The 15254-nt window shown below is 47.3% G+C and overlaps 2 protein-coding genes and 2 non-coding genes across 4 annotated transcripts; all 4 read right to left on the bottom strand.

Moving 5' to 3' along the window:
- Positions 1 to 401: 401 nt before the first annotated feature.
- On the bottom strand, positions 402 to 5637 carry SUMF2 (sulfatase modifying factor 2). The gene is made up of 9 exons (XM_050908997.1): positions 5579 to 5637; positions 4931 to 5087; positions 3831 to 3945; positions 3184 to 3228; positions 2823 to 2973; positions 2209 to 2264; positions 1672 to 1756; positions 978 to 1143; positions 402 to 623 (listed from the first exon to the last, which is right to left on the bottom strand). Exons 2-9 carry the CDS (start codon positions 5065 to 5067, stop codon positions 518 to 520), a joined length of 861 nt encoding a protein of 286 aa, XP_050764954.1. The 5' UTR covers positions 5068 to 5087; positions 5579 to 5637; the 3' UTR covers positions 402 to 517.
- An 839-nt stretch (positions 5638 to 6476) lies between these two features.
- On the bottom strand, positions 6477 to 14253 carry CCT6A (chaperonin containing TCP1 subunit 6A). The gene is made up of 14 exons (XM_050908819.1): positions 14120 to 14253; positions 13766 to 13829; positions 12090 to 12224; positions 11288 to 11461; positions 11023 to 11126; positions 10204 to 10314; positions 9497 to 9656; positions 9153 to 9235; positions 8650 to 8746; positions 8094 to 8241; positions 7641 to 7774; positions 7424 to 7526; positions 7018 to 7090; positions 6477 to 6834 (listed from the first exon to the last, which is right to left on the bottom strand). Exons 1-14 carry the CDS (start codon positions 14251 to 14253, stop codon positions 6762 to 6764), a joined length of 1593 nt encoding a protein of 530 aa, XP_050764776.1. The 3' UTR covers positions 6477 to 6761.
- LOC127024628 (small nucleolar RNA SNORA15) lies at positions 10461 to 10594 on the bottom strand. The gene has a single exon (XR_007767576.1). It is a non-coding gene; the product is annotated as a small nucleolar RNA SNORA15 (small nucleolar RNA).
- LOC127024629 (small nucleolar RNA SNORA22) lies at positions 11594 to 11725 on the bottom strand. The gene has a single exon (XR_007767577.1). It is a non-coding gene; the product is annotated as a small nucleolar RNA SNORA22 (small nucleolar RNA).
- Positions 14254 to 15254: the final 1001 nt, after the last annotated feature.

Genomic DNA, 15254 nt, shown 5'->3' with positions numbered 1-15254 from the left:
CCGCTGCTCAAGGGTCAATAAAGGTGCCTTGTTTTACTTCTGGGAAGGCTCAGCAGATGGTATGAAGTTGGGACTTCCCAAGGAGATGGGAAATGATGTACAAGTCCCCCTTCCAGGGATGTGTCCCCATTGCTTCCCCCCCGGCAGCCGCCCCTCGTGGCAGCCCGGTGCTGGCAGTCACGGGGGGGCTGCGGGTGTTCGCTCGCTCCGGCTGGGGCTGGAGGTCAGAGCGGCTCTGGCCCGGTCCCACACACGTGCGCCCTTCTGCTTATTTAAAATGGACACCAAAAGGAGAGCTGTAATATCTACCACACCAAAAGGACATTAAAGACAAACCACCCTGCCTGCCATTCCCAATCACTGCTCTTGCCCAGACATCCCAGTGCAGAAAAGAGTTTTAGCTGAAAGTATTTATTTTTAATTTTTAAAACTGTCTGGGTTTAATGAAAGTGACTGCTGGGGGTTACTGTTCATCTCCACAGGAGAAAATGCCTTCAGGTCTTCCCGAGTGACCTCCTCAGAGCTCGGGCTTGGTCCGGCTTTTCTCAGCCATGACAGGCGGGACGTCGGCAGCGCAGCGGAAGCTGAGGTTGTCGGAGGCTGAGTCTGGTGTGTTCCCCATTCTCACGGGGAAAAAAAAAGAGACCCAAAATTAGGGATCCTTTGTAGTTAACGCTTATAACATTTAATGTGACCCTCTGTCACAGACTGGAAACATCTTCCACGTTCCTTGAATAACTTCCAGAAAAGCATTTAATTCTAAATCCTTGATGGAAAATACACGATTTGAGAAGCAATTAGGAACGTGTTTATAGCAGTAAAATTTTTAGCAGTATTTGCAGTATGTTTTCCTAACTGCTGCTCAGAAAAACTGAGTAGGAAGAAACAAATGTCTTTTAAAATAAAACCCCCTTCTTCTACAACCAAGCAAGAAGAAAATCGCTGCGAAACAGCACCTGGGCATCGCCCAGACCTACCTGGTAGTAACACGAGCTTTATGATTTGCAGACCCATCTGCAGTGTCAATCCACGAGGCACCTCTCAGGACCTGCATGTTCTGAGCGCGCTGCCTCGATGACAGCCCCGGAGCCAGGTACTCCGTCGCGGTCCACTCCCACGTGTTTCCCAGCAGGTCGTAGAGCCCTGAGACACGGACGGTTTTCCATCAGGATTACGAGAGCACATTTGCAAGGGCTGCAAAAGCACTTTGGTGTATGGGAGGCGGCGCGACGTTCAAAGCATCGCTGCAAGAGCGTGGTTTAACGGTGAGACTGGGAACCAGAAGCTCTTTACTGTATTCCAAACTGGCCCCAGTTTACAACCGGACCTTTAAGGTGTCTCATCGTTTCCCATCTGCGTGAGGGGATGGCATCCGCTGCCCTCAAAACAACATGCTCGGGATTTTCAGGTAAACCACATTGAAGTGCAAAATAACTGACTTTAATTAAAAGCAAGGGATGGTTTGGTGCATTGAAGTGCACGAGGTGCGCATCAGCAAACTTCGGTAACAAACCATCAATGCTTTTGCTGGGCTCGATTATTCTATCGGGATGCTGACGTGATCCCACATCGTATCTGAAACTCTGCCACAACCACAGGATTTTATAATTAGCGTTAATTTAGGAAGCAGATGCCATCCCCAAAACCAGGGCGGGGATGCCTGCTCCGTACCGTAGTTGTTCTGAGGAGGGAACGCTGCCACCGGCGAGACGCCGTGATAACCGTCTTCAGCCGTGTCGACCCTCGGGAACTTGCCCTGTGGGAAGACAGATCACTCCGAGCAAAGACCCACCGTGGAGATGACACGAAGTCCTGCTCTTCACAGGACCGTGTTACACTTAAATAATGGAAATAACTCTCTGTTGTAAATTAACTCTACGCAGCATTTCTGGCTGAGAGAGATCAACCATCTAAAGTTCTCCCAAGACAACCTCCTTTTCAGACAAATTTATGTATGAATTTTTGGTTATGTATGAATTTTTGGAAGCACTGAAATCTCAGTTTCCCAGGGAAGCTGGGCTGAGTTTGCTCCCTCCAAGGGTATTTCGGATAACCCACCAGGAGCTGAATTTCGGTACCTTGCAGGTAAGTCTGCATTGCTTCCCAGGACCACGCAGCCTGCTCAGGCAACCCCACACACTCTGTGGTCAAGTTAAACACCACCCTCAGAAGAGCTCAGCGTAGGTGGGATGATTTTTAGGATCTTACCTGCCACAGATTTGTACGGTTCGGCTGAAACTTGTTTCCCCAGGGATACACCCTTTCTGCCAAAGAGGAAGAGACACCCGTTATCCCTGTGTCACTCCAGCCTCCGCATTTGCCTATTTTTAACCCGGCTTTTATGACCGTCCTTTTCTGCTCAGCTCAGGACACCGAGAGGGGTTATATGAACGGGGCTTGTCGGTCTAATCCCTACAGACACTGCCAAGGAGGCGAGGAGAGACGGGAAGCAGCAACAGCTTCCCATTTACAAACCATCGCTTGCGCCAGGGAGTCCCGTGGTCCCCGCAGCGATCCCAGCGGCTGCTTTATGCCTCCGTCAATGTGTGGGGGCAGGTGGGTCACTCCTTGCCCCAAACCCCAGGAATGGTATTTTTAGCTGGCAGAAGTGCTTTGTTTAGGAAGATACATTAAGACCATAGAGAAGCCACTTCTTCCTCTATTATTATATTCTTCTTCTTAATTCGACTCCCAGGCCAAAAGAGGTGGTTCAGCCCCCAGAGTAACCTCTGAAAACATCCCTGGAGGGAGGTTTGGATGTGGTAGAACTAACATTACTCAATGTCTCGGTTTGGAAAAAGGTCAGAGCTTGTGGTACGTACGCTCCAGTCCTCCCCTGGCAGCAAATTCCCACTCCTCCTCCGCCGGGAGCCTCTTCCCTTTCCAGGCGCAGAACGCCTGCGCGTCGTTCCAGCTCACATGCAGCACCGGGTAATCCAGCCTGTCCTTTATGCTGGAGCCAGGACCCGAGGGCTGGGAGGAATTGCATCAAACAGATTTTAATTGATTTTATAAACTTTTTAATTAAAAAGGGACTAAAGGACAGAACAGGCCAAGGCAGGGAACATGCAGCAACCAGAAATGCTATTTTTTTCCCCATTTTTGGTCGATAAGGTTCAGCACACACTAACACATGCACACTCCCAGCATGGAGAGGACTCCCCGCGCCTGATTTTTACTCACCTGTCGCCAAAAAGCCTTCTCGATGGGCAGCCACCAAGGGGCAGACTGGGAAAAGAAACGACACCAGATTAAAGCTGAACTGGCAACACCCCCCCCCCCGACACCATCCTACAGCAGTGTGTGTAAAGAAGAACACTTGTTAGTCTGGAAATGGTTAAATGCTGCAGTTTGAGCCGGGTTATCATAGGCATTTTGATAGTGCTTTCCAACAGAGTAGAGGCATTTGCTTTTAAAAGTGAAAATAGATCAAGAAGCCCATGCTGTTTAGTTTTTCTGTTTCAAAGTTTGATTAATAAAGTACTTAGAAATGCACTTTGCTCTCTCCCAGCTCACTGGAGCATCTCACGAGTCCAGTCTGACAGTGCTTGGAGAGGATGTAAACAGAGGAGTGCCATAAATCAACCCAGGCTCAACCCTGCTGTTAGTTTCAAAAGCAAAACAACCCAAGACTAAAGAAAAACCACTGAGGATGGCCAGGGTCTGCACTGAGAGGTAGCTGCTACTCAGTGGAAAAGCAATACTGGCAAGAGTCTCCCCTCCTCATTTTTCTTTTTTTACTTAAAACAGAGAGGTCAGACAGGGATGTGATCAGAAATATCATCTCCATCATCATCACTGAAACTCATCTCCATGAGATTTAGATTTACCTCCAGTTTTTGGGTGACTTTTTTTTTCAGCTCTTCAGATACGAAATCCTCAAAGACAAAGCTCCAGCCAAATGCTTCTGCTTCTGTTTTGTATTTCTTTGCTCTAACAAACTCCCTGGCATAAATACAACATGCTCAGGCGTCGGGGTAAGAGTTCTTCAAGAGTCGCACCACCAAATACAGCGATCTGCACACGCAACAAGTTGAGAGCAAGGCAAAACGTACATGACCTACAGAGACCCCATCTGCGGAGAGTCCCGGCTCCTCCCCGGCACAGCCCCAGTCGGTTTGATATAGATTTCACAGATAAAACAGTCCGATTTGCATCTGTTTGCAGATCTGATAGTTTTTATGTTACCTACGCAGGTAAACTCACCCTGCACTCTGGTCTTCCATAAATTGTAACAATTGACACAGATCAAAAATCCCTTAAAAGCCACTAAAACCTACGGCTTTCAAGGTTAGTTAAATGTCCCCAAAATGCAAAAAAATGTCACATACTGCTGAATAATCTCACCCTGCTTCTGTCTCATTTGTTTCCCCATTGCCTAAGTTGCAGTAATTGCCATTACTGTGTGTTGCTGGGCAGTTACTGGTGCGTGGAAGTGTTGGCTCTTTTTAACCAACAAGGGCTCAGCCAGGCAAATAAAGGCATTTCCCTCCGTGCATTTATTAGTGCTCTGTACAAGGGCTTCTATAAAACACATGGTGTTTGTATGTCCGGTGTTTACAAATGGAAATTGAACCTATAGGAACCTGAAATCTGAAGCTGTACAGCCCTATTAGTAAGAAGATGACACACACACACAAAAAAAGCATGTTTGCAAGAAAAAAAGGGGAAAGGGGGAAAAGGGGAAAAAAAAGGAAGCATGTTTGCAAGCTACACTGGTAAGATGCTTCAGCTTGCACCCGCAGAGGTGGTTTATTACTGACAGACACATTTTTTTGTTCTAATGAAACTGCTGGGAGCATCCAAGCGTTGGCTTTCAGACCCCGGGAACCACCCCCAAAAGAGCGGGCACCGACACCCGCACCCTCCCGGCGCCTGCCCGAGCTACCGAGACGCGGCGAGCCAAGCAGACCCACGCCTTCGCTCTTACCTGAAATCCCTGTTTGTGACGGGGTATTTGTCGACAGCAAACGGCTTCACTGTCACCTCCCTGAGGGGCCCCTCTTCATTCCTCTTCTCCAGGGAACTGGATCCCATCTGAAACTTCCCTCCAGGCAGCTGCACCATGCTTTCATCCTTTCCAAATGCTAAAAGTGAAGAAATTCAGTACGAGAACTTTCATTTTTAAACATGAGCACACAGGACAGCATGCATTATTTGCCAGAAAGTCACTTTATGTCCTGGAGGTAGGGTGTAATATAGTGACTATGACTGGCACTTGTATAGATCTGCATTTTTTTGATAAGAAGCTTAAAATATTTTGAAGTCACATTTTCAGTGTCTCTCTTGGGAAAGGAACGGCTCCAAGTCAGGTGAAATCCGCAAAGCAGCTCCTCTAAATTAACCGTTTGCTGCAATTAGAAGAAAGGGAACCTATGCAGGGCGAAGCAAAGTGCAATTAGAAGAAAGGGAACCTACGCAGGGCGAAGCAAAGTGCAATTAGAAGAAAGGGAACCTATGCAGGGCGAAGCAAAGTGATTTTTACGGCTTCCCTGCAACAAGCCAAGGCAGAAGGACCGGCACAAGCAGGAGCAGCAGGAGCAGGAGCAGCAGGAGCAGCAGCGGCTGACGCACTCACCCCGCGGAGCGCGGAGCAGCCAGCAGCACGCCAGCAGCGCCAGCCCGCCGGCCCCGGCCGCCATGGCAGGCCAGCAGCGGCAGCCGCTCCGGGAAGAGCGAAGGGAAGCCCCGGCGGAACCGCAGGGCTTTGACCCAGAAGAGCTGCGGGCTCGGGGAAGTGTTTCCGGGCCCTTCGCCCCCGGGAGGGCGGCCAAGCTTTTCCTCACGCACCGCACGCCTCCACGCGTGGGCGGCGCGGCCAGGATCCCACGCGTGTGTTTTAGGATTACCGAGCAGACGGTTTGGTTTCTTTAGGATAAAGCAATACTTTCACAACACGGCAATTGCACGTAGAGGTTGAAAAGCGTTTTGCCTCCGCGCATGAAAAGCCTCCTGCTCCTGGGGCCACCAACAAACCCCCCCTTCCCTTGAGGCATGTAAGTATTCCACGTGCAAAAGTGGTTTTTTTTGGTGTTTGGCATTGTTTGGTTTTTTTTTTTTGAAGGTTGCTTTTATAGTCGTACACCCAGCCCCCTGTGACTAGGGAAGGAGACTCCTGGCCCTTAGCGTAACAACACAACAGGTCTTTCAACACCCACTTCAAATAAAACTCAGTTTTATTTGTAAGCAAGTACAAAACTGTGAAGCGATTGGCTTAATCCAGCTTTATGGATGGAGACAAATTCCAGGTCTGAACCCACGCTACTCCAGCGCAGATCCTTGAGCAGTATTTTCACAGCCCCCCCACCCCGGAGAGTAGGAAGGCGCTGCCATGGCAAGTATCGGCATCAGTAACGGAGTCCAGCGCGCAGAGCTGCGGATCAAGGCCTGCAGCCCAGCCCTGCCCACGAAGGCTGTACACGGAACGTTCAAGACCTTGGCCCAAGGAAGGTAAAGTTTTAAATAACCGACACACATACAGCACCGAACAGAACAGTTTATTGGGTAAAAAGGAAAAGCAACTTCAGTTGTACACTTCAGTGAAATGAAAAATAACTGATTTTTAGAGCCCAATATTTGAATAAGTTACTAACGTTTTGAGTGGCAATGTTTACGAAAGAGGGGCTGCTCGCTACAGCAGAGCAACTTCCGTTCCTGGGAAAATCCACTACGGCTCGGGAAGCGCCTTCGGGTGGATTTCTTAAAGACGTTCCATGGGGCGCTACCGGAGCTGACCGCTGTTGGCAAGAGCGGATCCCAACTCAGCCTTTAAGAGAGGACATTCCAGCTCGCATAATTTCATCCACCAAGAGAATGTTGCTAGCGATCACCGTGCTAGAAATATTAAATAAATATTGTTAGAATAGCCATCTTGACATAGCTCAAAGAAGACTCAGCTTCATTTCTGCCTTTCAGGACAGCTTCCTCTACGTGGGACCCCTTGATGCCACATTACTCTATCAATTTCAACGATCAAACACCCATTGCTACTTCAAGTGAAAATACTGTAACATTTACCATGAATGAAGCAGTTGCTTTTTGACATTGTAATTATCCCAGATTCCAGCTGCTGCAGCTACCATTGGCTCACCTACAAAGGAAGTAAAACAGCCTTTAAATAACCAGTTCGCGTAACTCAAAGACTTTCCGCTCTCTAACATCTGATATCACTTTCTACACCCAACACAGCGTTACTGCGTGCTTTATCGTCACAAAAAACTTGAACAGAATGCAGTGAAGTAGCACAGCGTGCCAAGACCGACTGCAGAAACAGGACACCTGCCGAGCCATTCTGCAGAGCTTTTTACGGAAAAAAAAAAAAAAGGTATAGCTTTCTGCATTCAGAGCAACTTTCTTCTTCATGGAGCTGAGCCACAACAGTTTCTCACCAGAGCATCATCCCGCTATTTTAGAAAGTTCTTACCAGTGTTCAGATCAACTCCAGTGAGTTGCCCCGATTCTGCATGCTCTGTCTGAACCTTCACCAGTGTTTCCTGGGGATCGTAACCAGAGTTCTGAGCGAGAACCTTTGAGAGAACAGAGACGTTACTTCATGTTATTAATTAAGAGAGACCTCCAGCAGAAAAAGCGATGGGTCTTAGCGTGCTTTAAAGCCACTTTTATTCAGGAGTTCCTTATACCTTAGGAATGATGAGCAGAGCATCAGCAAAAGCTTGAACTCCAAGCTGGGCTCTTCCTTTTACGTTAGGTTTATGCTTAACAAGAGCATTAGCTACTGCCACTTCTAGTGCACCTGCTCCTGGAACCACACATCCTGCAAGGGAAAACTCCACAGTGAGACTTCACAATAAGCACCTATTCCAATTTAAACAGTTCATATTTAGTGTAGTTTGATCTCTTCCCTCATCCTTAAAGGGACAGCTTGTGTCTGATCAGGGAAGTACTTACACAGTTATCAACTACTTGTAAAATACGAGGTGTAAGAACAGTAACTACAAGCACCGCACACCGAAATACACTTAGCTTGGTGTCTGACTGCATCGGATACCAAGGAAGCCAGTACAAAATTCACTGATTTGGCGATGAGTTTCAACAGAAGATCCTTAACATCACTAAGCAGAGCGGAGACGTACCATCCTCAATAGCGTTTTTAACGGCACGCAGACCATCTCTTACTGCATCCTTGATTTGAGTGAGCGTATGCTTATTCGGTCCCCTGATCAACAGGGTAACAGAGCGGGGGTTGTCACATTTCTCAATAAAGGTGTATTTCTCTTCACCCTGTAAAAAACAGGGTTACATATTCATGTCACACATTTGCTTAATCAACATACACACATAATAAAAGACTGAACAGACACTTTCAGATTCAGTTCTGCACTAACAGCACATCAAGAAGTGATGAGAAGCAGCAGAACCTTATTTCTGTTTTCTCAATTTTACAGATATTAAAAACACAATATGGAAATAACAGGAAAATACACTACGACAAGAGCAAATATCCAGGTAGATGTTCACATACAAGTGGACACTGGGATGTGAAACGCCACCAGCCTTTATTCACGCTCCAGTGTAGCTCTTGAAACACTTAAGAAAAATCCAGGCACAGACTTATCAAGACAAAAGAAAAGCTGGCATCAAGTGAGGCATATTTAACCTGCCTTCAGCTGAAAGCTTAGTCGCACTTACCAACGTATACTCGTAGACAAGCCCTGCGTGTCCCAGGCAGTCAGGAGTGAGATCCTCCACAGAGTTCATGGCAGTACCGCCACATGCAAGGGTCAGTCTGAGAGAGAACAGGTACAGCTTAGCACTCGCTTTGTAGTAAGTAAAATCTGCAGTCACTAACATAACAATAGTATTTCAGCATGCAGAACACCACACTTCCTAGGCTTGGAACAGTTTGCTTCTGTTCATGAGAGCTCTTCACCAAAATAAGCTTGTAGAATTGAGTCTCCTCTACAGGTGTCTACATTTGACGCATACTGATAGCTCAAATTTCTACATCACCCAGTGTGCTGAACTGACGTTTCTATGGTTTGTACAAACTACCCTAAGTTACACCAGTAAGAGCTGGACTGAAGTGGACTTTTTAGTGGAAGTCCTTAAAGGTGGATTCAAGCCAGACTTGACTCCCTGTTCGAGTCTGGAAGAGCAAGTTATTTTATCCTCTCCTCTCCCCAGGAACTGACCTTTCCATGTTCCTCCTTTTAGCTCTCCGCAAAGCAACTATTCCTTCTTTTGCAAGTGCATCCAAGGAGAACGGGTCAATTCCCTAGAAACAAAGAAAGTGACCATCAGGATGAAGAAAAAGCTAAAACCACCCTCTCTCCATCTGACACTAATGAGTAAGTTCTTCCTCAGGGCTCAAAGAAGATCTCAAGTAGAAACTGTGCGCATATATTCAAAAGTACAGCCGCCTAAATTTAGCTTTCTGTCTGAAGAACCGTACAAAGCGAGTCAAACAGCACACGGCTTGCCAAGAAAGCCAGCATTTCAAATTAATTTTTCTAGTTGGTTATACCCCTCATCTCACCTTCTGGTTGATCACAATAAATCCTTTATCTGAATCGCCACAGACTCTTCTTTTCAAGTCTATGATTTTGTTCACTCTGTCTTCAATGAACTTTCTTTCTGCTTTCACTAGCTTCTCTCTCTCTTCAGCACTTTTATAGAAGAATCCAGAGCTCACCTCTCTGAAGGAAAAAAAAGAAACGAAAAAGCACTAAGACAACTATCCTCTGTGCTGCAGAAATAAACTTAAGCATAAGGAATCAATCCTTTCAGCTACATCTAAAAAAAAAAAAAAAATTTTAAAAATTAAAAATTTCAAACAAACAAGAACCCCCCCCAAACCAGCATGCAACACGTAGCTGTTCCTGTTCTCTAGTTCAGAGCTTTTCCATTTGAACCTGAGCGAACTCTGAAGTATATTTAGATGTTTGCTCTAGAATATAAAATTATGCCCAAGAAAGGACGGACTTCCAGCCTTTCTTCAATGGAACAAAATAAAAACCAGTACGAAGCTGTGCCTCTCAAAGATATTTTCGCAGGCACCAGCTTCCCTTTTCCAAAAAAGGCCTGCAGAAGGAGCATCACCTCTTCCATTCCACCTTCTACACTACCTGCCTCACTCTAGAAGAGTCTACGCAGTCTTTTTGGTTCTTATTTAAGCACACCTTAAATAGAAGTCTTCTAAGACAGGAGCATTTTCTGCTCCTCACCTTGTTGCCGTGTACTTACGTTTTCTCATATTCTAGAGATACATTGCAAGTAAGAACATAAGCATCTTCCACTCTTTTCTTCATGTCAGGATGACGAGCACCATGATCCAAAACCAGCCCCCTAATCAGCCTGGAAGATTAAAAAGCATTCTGTGTGTCAACATACACATACAGAAGATACGCATTTCATGGAAGTACAGACTAGTCAGAGAATTGGCAGTGCAACTGCTCCAACACGAACTGCCTGTGCACTTGTGTTGGGAGTAAACAATGATTATGTATCCCACTTCCAAAGGCATGCCCATTCTCATATAAAAAGCATACCAATCAGTGTGAAAAAGGAATTTATTCTGGCATAGTGTCTGACTGCATTAGCTACTGAGGAAAGCTAGTGCAGAATTCGTCCATGCCACTGAGGTAAATATAAAGCCTATGGAACATCCAACTAGATGACTACAATCCAGTTTCCATTTATCGAATGCTATTTTGTACTTGTAATGAACAGATACAAGCCTAACGCATCATCAAGCCACAGACACTATTACTAAGAAAAAAAGTATTTATTCAACGTTGTTATGTAAAAGCCTAAGCCAGCGTTACTCTTTGCTGTTCAAAAATCTCTTGTCAGGGAATCAAGTTCAGTGAGTGGGGAACTTCTGCTGTCTAGATAATTATGGCTGAAATCTGTATTTCTGCCTTTCTTTCACCCCTTCCATAATAACTCTTCCAGTGGTAGCTTTAGGACACCCAAGTTCTTCTGAAAAGAAAACAAAAACCCACAGACTACTCAAACCTCAGGGCATCATTAAACTGAAGCTCAAGGATACTCGTTACTTACGTTGTGTCAGTTTCTGATTTGTGCTTCATCTCCATAATCTCTACCATGTGGAGGTCAATAGGCTCATCTGGCTTTCTGACTGTCAAAACAGAATCTACTACAGCCTGGAATAGAGGGGAGGGGAAAAAAGCCCCAGAACAACCATTAGGCTTCCAAAGTGCAAGTTCACATCTTTCCCTCCACCCTTCACTCAAATAATAATCACAGCACTTTAAAACCTGGATCTCTTCACACAAACAGAGGCAGAAGAGACATGTACACTTACCTCTGTTAGGATGTCAGCAAGCTCGGTATGAACTTTAGTACGGAGGGATGTTCTGGCAACATCTATAAGGGTCTCCCTGTCCATCTCCTTCGTTACTTTGACCTGCTCCAAAACTTCAAGTGCTTTTTCCTTTGCAATCTCAAATCCTTCTGCTACTATTCTAGGGTGCAAACCCTAAGGCAAGGAAAGAAGGGAAATCATTAGACAATAGAAGACAAAATGGTACTTTTTCACGAACAGAACCTGTGGTTTCAACATTCCATGTAATGTCAAAACATAGGGAATATGCATCCTACAAAGACAAGAAAATGTACTGTCCTTCTGAATACATATAAAAGGAATGCAAATCCTTCCAATGCAGAGGAAAAGTACAGGTTATTCTAGCACAGAATTGAAACCAAGGGAACTACAAAGCACACTTGGGTGTTCACTGTGCAATATGAATGCCTATTCTGTAACTTACAATATCCCAAACACTTACTATCAGGGAGGATCTCCTCGTTAACATACGAGTAAAAGAAGCGTTTTAACTCACACAAAACAGACAGAAGTAACAGCAGGTATCAGACAGAACCTTATTAAAAGCTACAGCATCCACAATAAGTGGTTTTGATTTTGAACAAGTCTTAAGTCCTCCAGCTTTTCTCCATTTTAAAAGTTCTGTGATGCACTCATTTTAAGCAGAAATATATATTCATTTTCATGTTTGACTTAGGAGCATTAACATTAAACAAAACAAGTTGAGTGGTCTCATATGAAGCTTTTAACTTGTCCACCTACAAAAGAAATACTGCATACATACCTCAGAAATATAGAGATCTGCCTGCTTTAGGAGTTCTCCAATGATCAAGACATTTGAAGTGGTACCATCTCCAGTGATGTCATCTTGCGCTGTTGCTACTTTTGCTATCAAGGAGGCTGTGGGGTGTTGTATTTGCTGAACAAAAACAAGAAGCTGAGCAGTAAGTCTTACAGCACTGGTACAGAAGCAAGCAATCTGAATCAGCTAAACAAAATATTTAAGGACTAGTTCATGTTTTCATGATTCATGTCAATTCAGCAGGTTTCAACAAATAACACCAATTAACAACATCACTTTGACAATAAGTGGATTGAATTAATCCATGTAACACTATTTCCCCCCTCAGATTATGCATCTATACACAAAAATGTTGAGTGCTAAGAGCCAAACTAGTCCTCAACTCATTATGAGCTTGACAGAGCCCTTTTCTCCTTTAGGCAAAGGATGCACCATCACAACCAGACTGTTGCTGGCACTAAACCCAGCAAGTTTAGGCTAATTTAGGAATCTCTGCACGATCAGTGCTGTACATACCTTAACTGGTGTGCTATTCCTTTGGCAGTTTATTTTACTCATTCTTATGAAACTAAAGAACATTCCATTTGTTTGTTTCTTGCCAGTTCCTCTGCTAAGTAGTACATTTGGTGTTCCAGCTATGAGCATCATGCCTGTCTGGCCAAACTTCACAATACCCCACATGACCTTAGGTTACTTACAGAAGTCAGCCTTTTAATATAAGGAACACACACATCACTTAGCATCTCCAATGGCTGGCTGAAGAGTATTTTAACACAGGTTGAAGCCTATGAACCTACAGAACATTATCCACATTTGAAAAGGTTGGTGCTTAGTAACTGTATTAGAGTGAGATAAAATCCAATGGGACTATTTATACTGTCGATTAGCTTTTTATCATTATTTTCTTTAAAGTACTACCTCTCGTGTGAGAGAACCGATTTAATGATTTTTTCCTGTCTGCCAGATCACTGTGTATATTAACTTCAATACTTTATGCTGAATTACAACAGGTAGCTAGTGGACTGTAATACTCCCACACACTAACAGGCTGTGTTCAGCCAGGGGATGGGGGCACACTGCAACCCGACAGCCCTGGGACCCAGGGCCCACGGTGGGCCCCGCCACGCCACCGGCCCCCACCATGTGAGACCCCGTGGGGGCAAGCGGCGGGACGGCACAACCCCTCGTGTCATCTTCACCCCTGTCGTGGAGAAACTGTGATACAAGCCCAGACTCGATGGAAAAGCAGTATGAGCTGCATCCATCACCCAGATGTAAACACTTTCCAGGCCACACACCCATGGTGAACTCTGCTGCCTTAGGCCTGCCCAAGTACAACAGAAGTATGCTTTCAAGGTGACAAAAGTGCCAATATCATTATTTCAATAGTTCATGTTTCCTTTTAAATGGCCAAATTAACACACAAACTTCATTCAACATCTACCAAGCTGCACTTAGTTTTTTACCTTCCTCCCAAGGGACATTTTGCCCTCAATGCACAGGGGTAAATACCACAGAAACGCAGGCCGGGGCAGTAGGGGACGTGGTCCCTCCTCAGCCACAGGCACTCAAAGGCGATACCGGCAGGCTCCTGCCTCCCTAAATCCCCCCACGGCTCCCCAAGGTTCCCACCCCCGCGAGGGCAAGAACCAGCTCACCATTTCCTGCAGCAGCACGTTGCCATCTTTGGTCAGCTTGATGTCTCCAGCCCCCGACACCAGCCTGCGGGCAACACAAGGCGAGTGAGCAGCCAACCCCCCGGCCCCGCCACACGTGCCGGGCCCAAGGCCCCGCACCGCTCCCTCTCCATTCATTCAGCCCCACCCGGCCGGCCGGCCTCCGCCTTTGTTCCCCGCCGCCCGGCGGCGGCAGGAACAGCGTCCCGGCCTCACACGAGCCTCCCCCCCGCCACAGTCCTCACGCTTCCCCTCAGGCAGCAACGGCCGCCCGCGCGTTGAGGCGCCTGCCTCCCCCCCCCCAGCCCCGGCGGGAGGTGCGGGGGGTTCCCTCACATCTTCATGGTGCCCTTAGGGCCCAGGTTGGTCCTCAGCACGTCCTGGAGCCCGCGGGCCGCGCTGATGTTCACCGCCAGCGCGGCCTGGGCACGGGCCACCTCCGCCTTGGGGTTGAGGGCCTTCACCGCCATGGCCGCCGCTCCGCTCCGCGCTGGGACAGGCCGGGCCGGGCGGAGCGAGCCGAGCAGCGCGGCGAGGGGCGGAGACAGAGCAGGCCGCACCTCCCCGCCCGCCCCTTCTAGAACACTCCGAGGCGCGCGCGCGCGCCCATTGGCCCGCCGGCGCGCCAGCCGCGTCCCCATTGGATGTGGCGCCTGTCGCTCCGCCGGCCCGCTCCCGCGCCGCCGCGGTGGTTACCGGGGAGCGCGGCCCCGTGAGGGGGAGCGGGTGGTGCGGGCCGGCGCTCAGCGGGGTGAGGCGGTGCGTCGGTGAACGAGGCCTTTGAACGGGCAGGGTCGCTCGGTCGTTAATCCCACCCACTCATGTGACAGACACCCCCCGGCAGGTTCGCAGAAGCGTGAGAATAAATAATTAAACCCGGTGATTTAACACTTGATCGATAGAATTAATAGTTAAGCGGAGCGGATTAATAATCAAAATGGTTCTTGGTAAAAATTCGGAGTTGAGGTTAATCAAAACTCGTCTTCTCTTAATACAGAAGCTGCTGCGTGGGCTGCCGGGGCCTGCACAGCCACCACAGCACAGCCCTGCACACCCAGGCTGTTCTTGGGCCTGAACCCATCACAAGGCTTTCTAAGAATGGGGGACGATCTCTCCCAAGGCTGCGCAGATGCTTCCTGTGAGGCCTGTGGAAGAAAAACAGAAATATTGTTGAAGTCAAAGCAACCTTGATGGGTGCGGGAAGCGTTTGGCCTACGCGGCCTGTCAGGGCCCAGTCCTTCAGGCTGTGAACCATTTGCATCTTACCGGCTTTGGGCTCTGAAATGGAGGACAATTGACAGTTTCCCTTGAGAGGAGCTTGAGAAGAGAGCTCCAGCCGTGGCTCCTTACACACACCATGGGCACAGATCGCACCAAGTTTGGCTCCCGCATTGCCCCGTCTGGGCTTGTACCCCCAAATACCCATCTGCTACATCTGAGCAACTGGCAATATCAGGCGTGACACAACCCT

Source organism: Gymnogyps californianus, chromosome 20 (assembly GCF_018139145.2).
Source record: "Gymnogyps californianus isolate 813 chromosome 20, ASM1813914v2, whole genome shotgun sequence".
NCBI classification, from domain to species: Eukaryota; Metazoa; Chordata; class Aves; order Accipitriformes; family Cathartidae; genus Gymnogyps; species Gymnogyps californianus.
The sequence above is the reverse complement of the archived record's forward strand: the minus strand, read 5'-3'. Positions and strand labels throughout refer to the sequence as shown.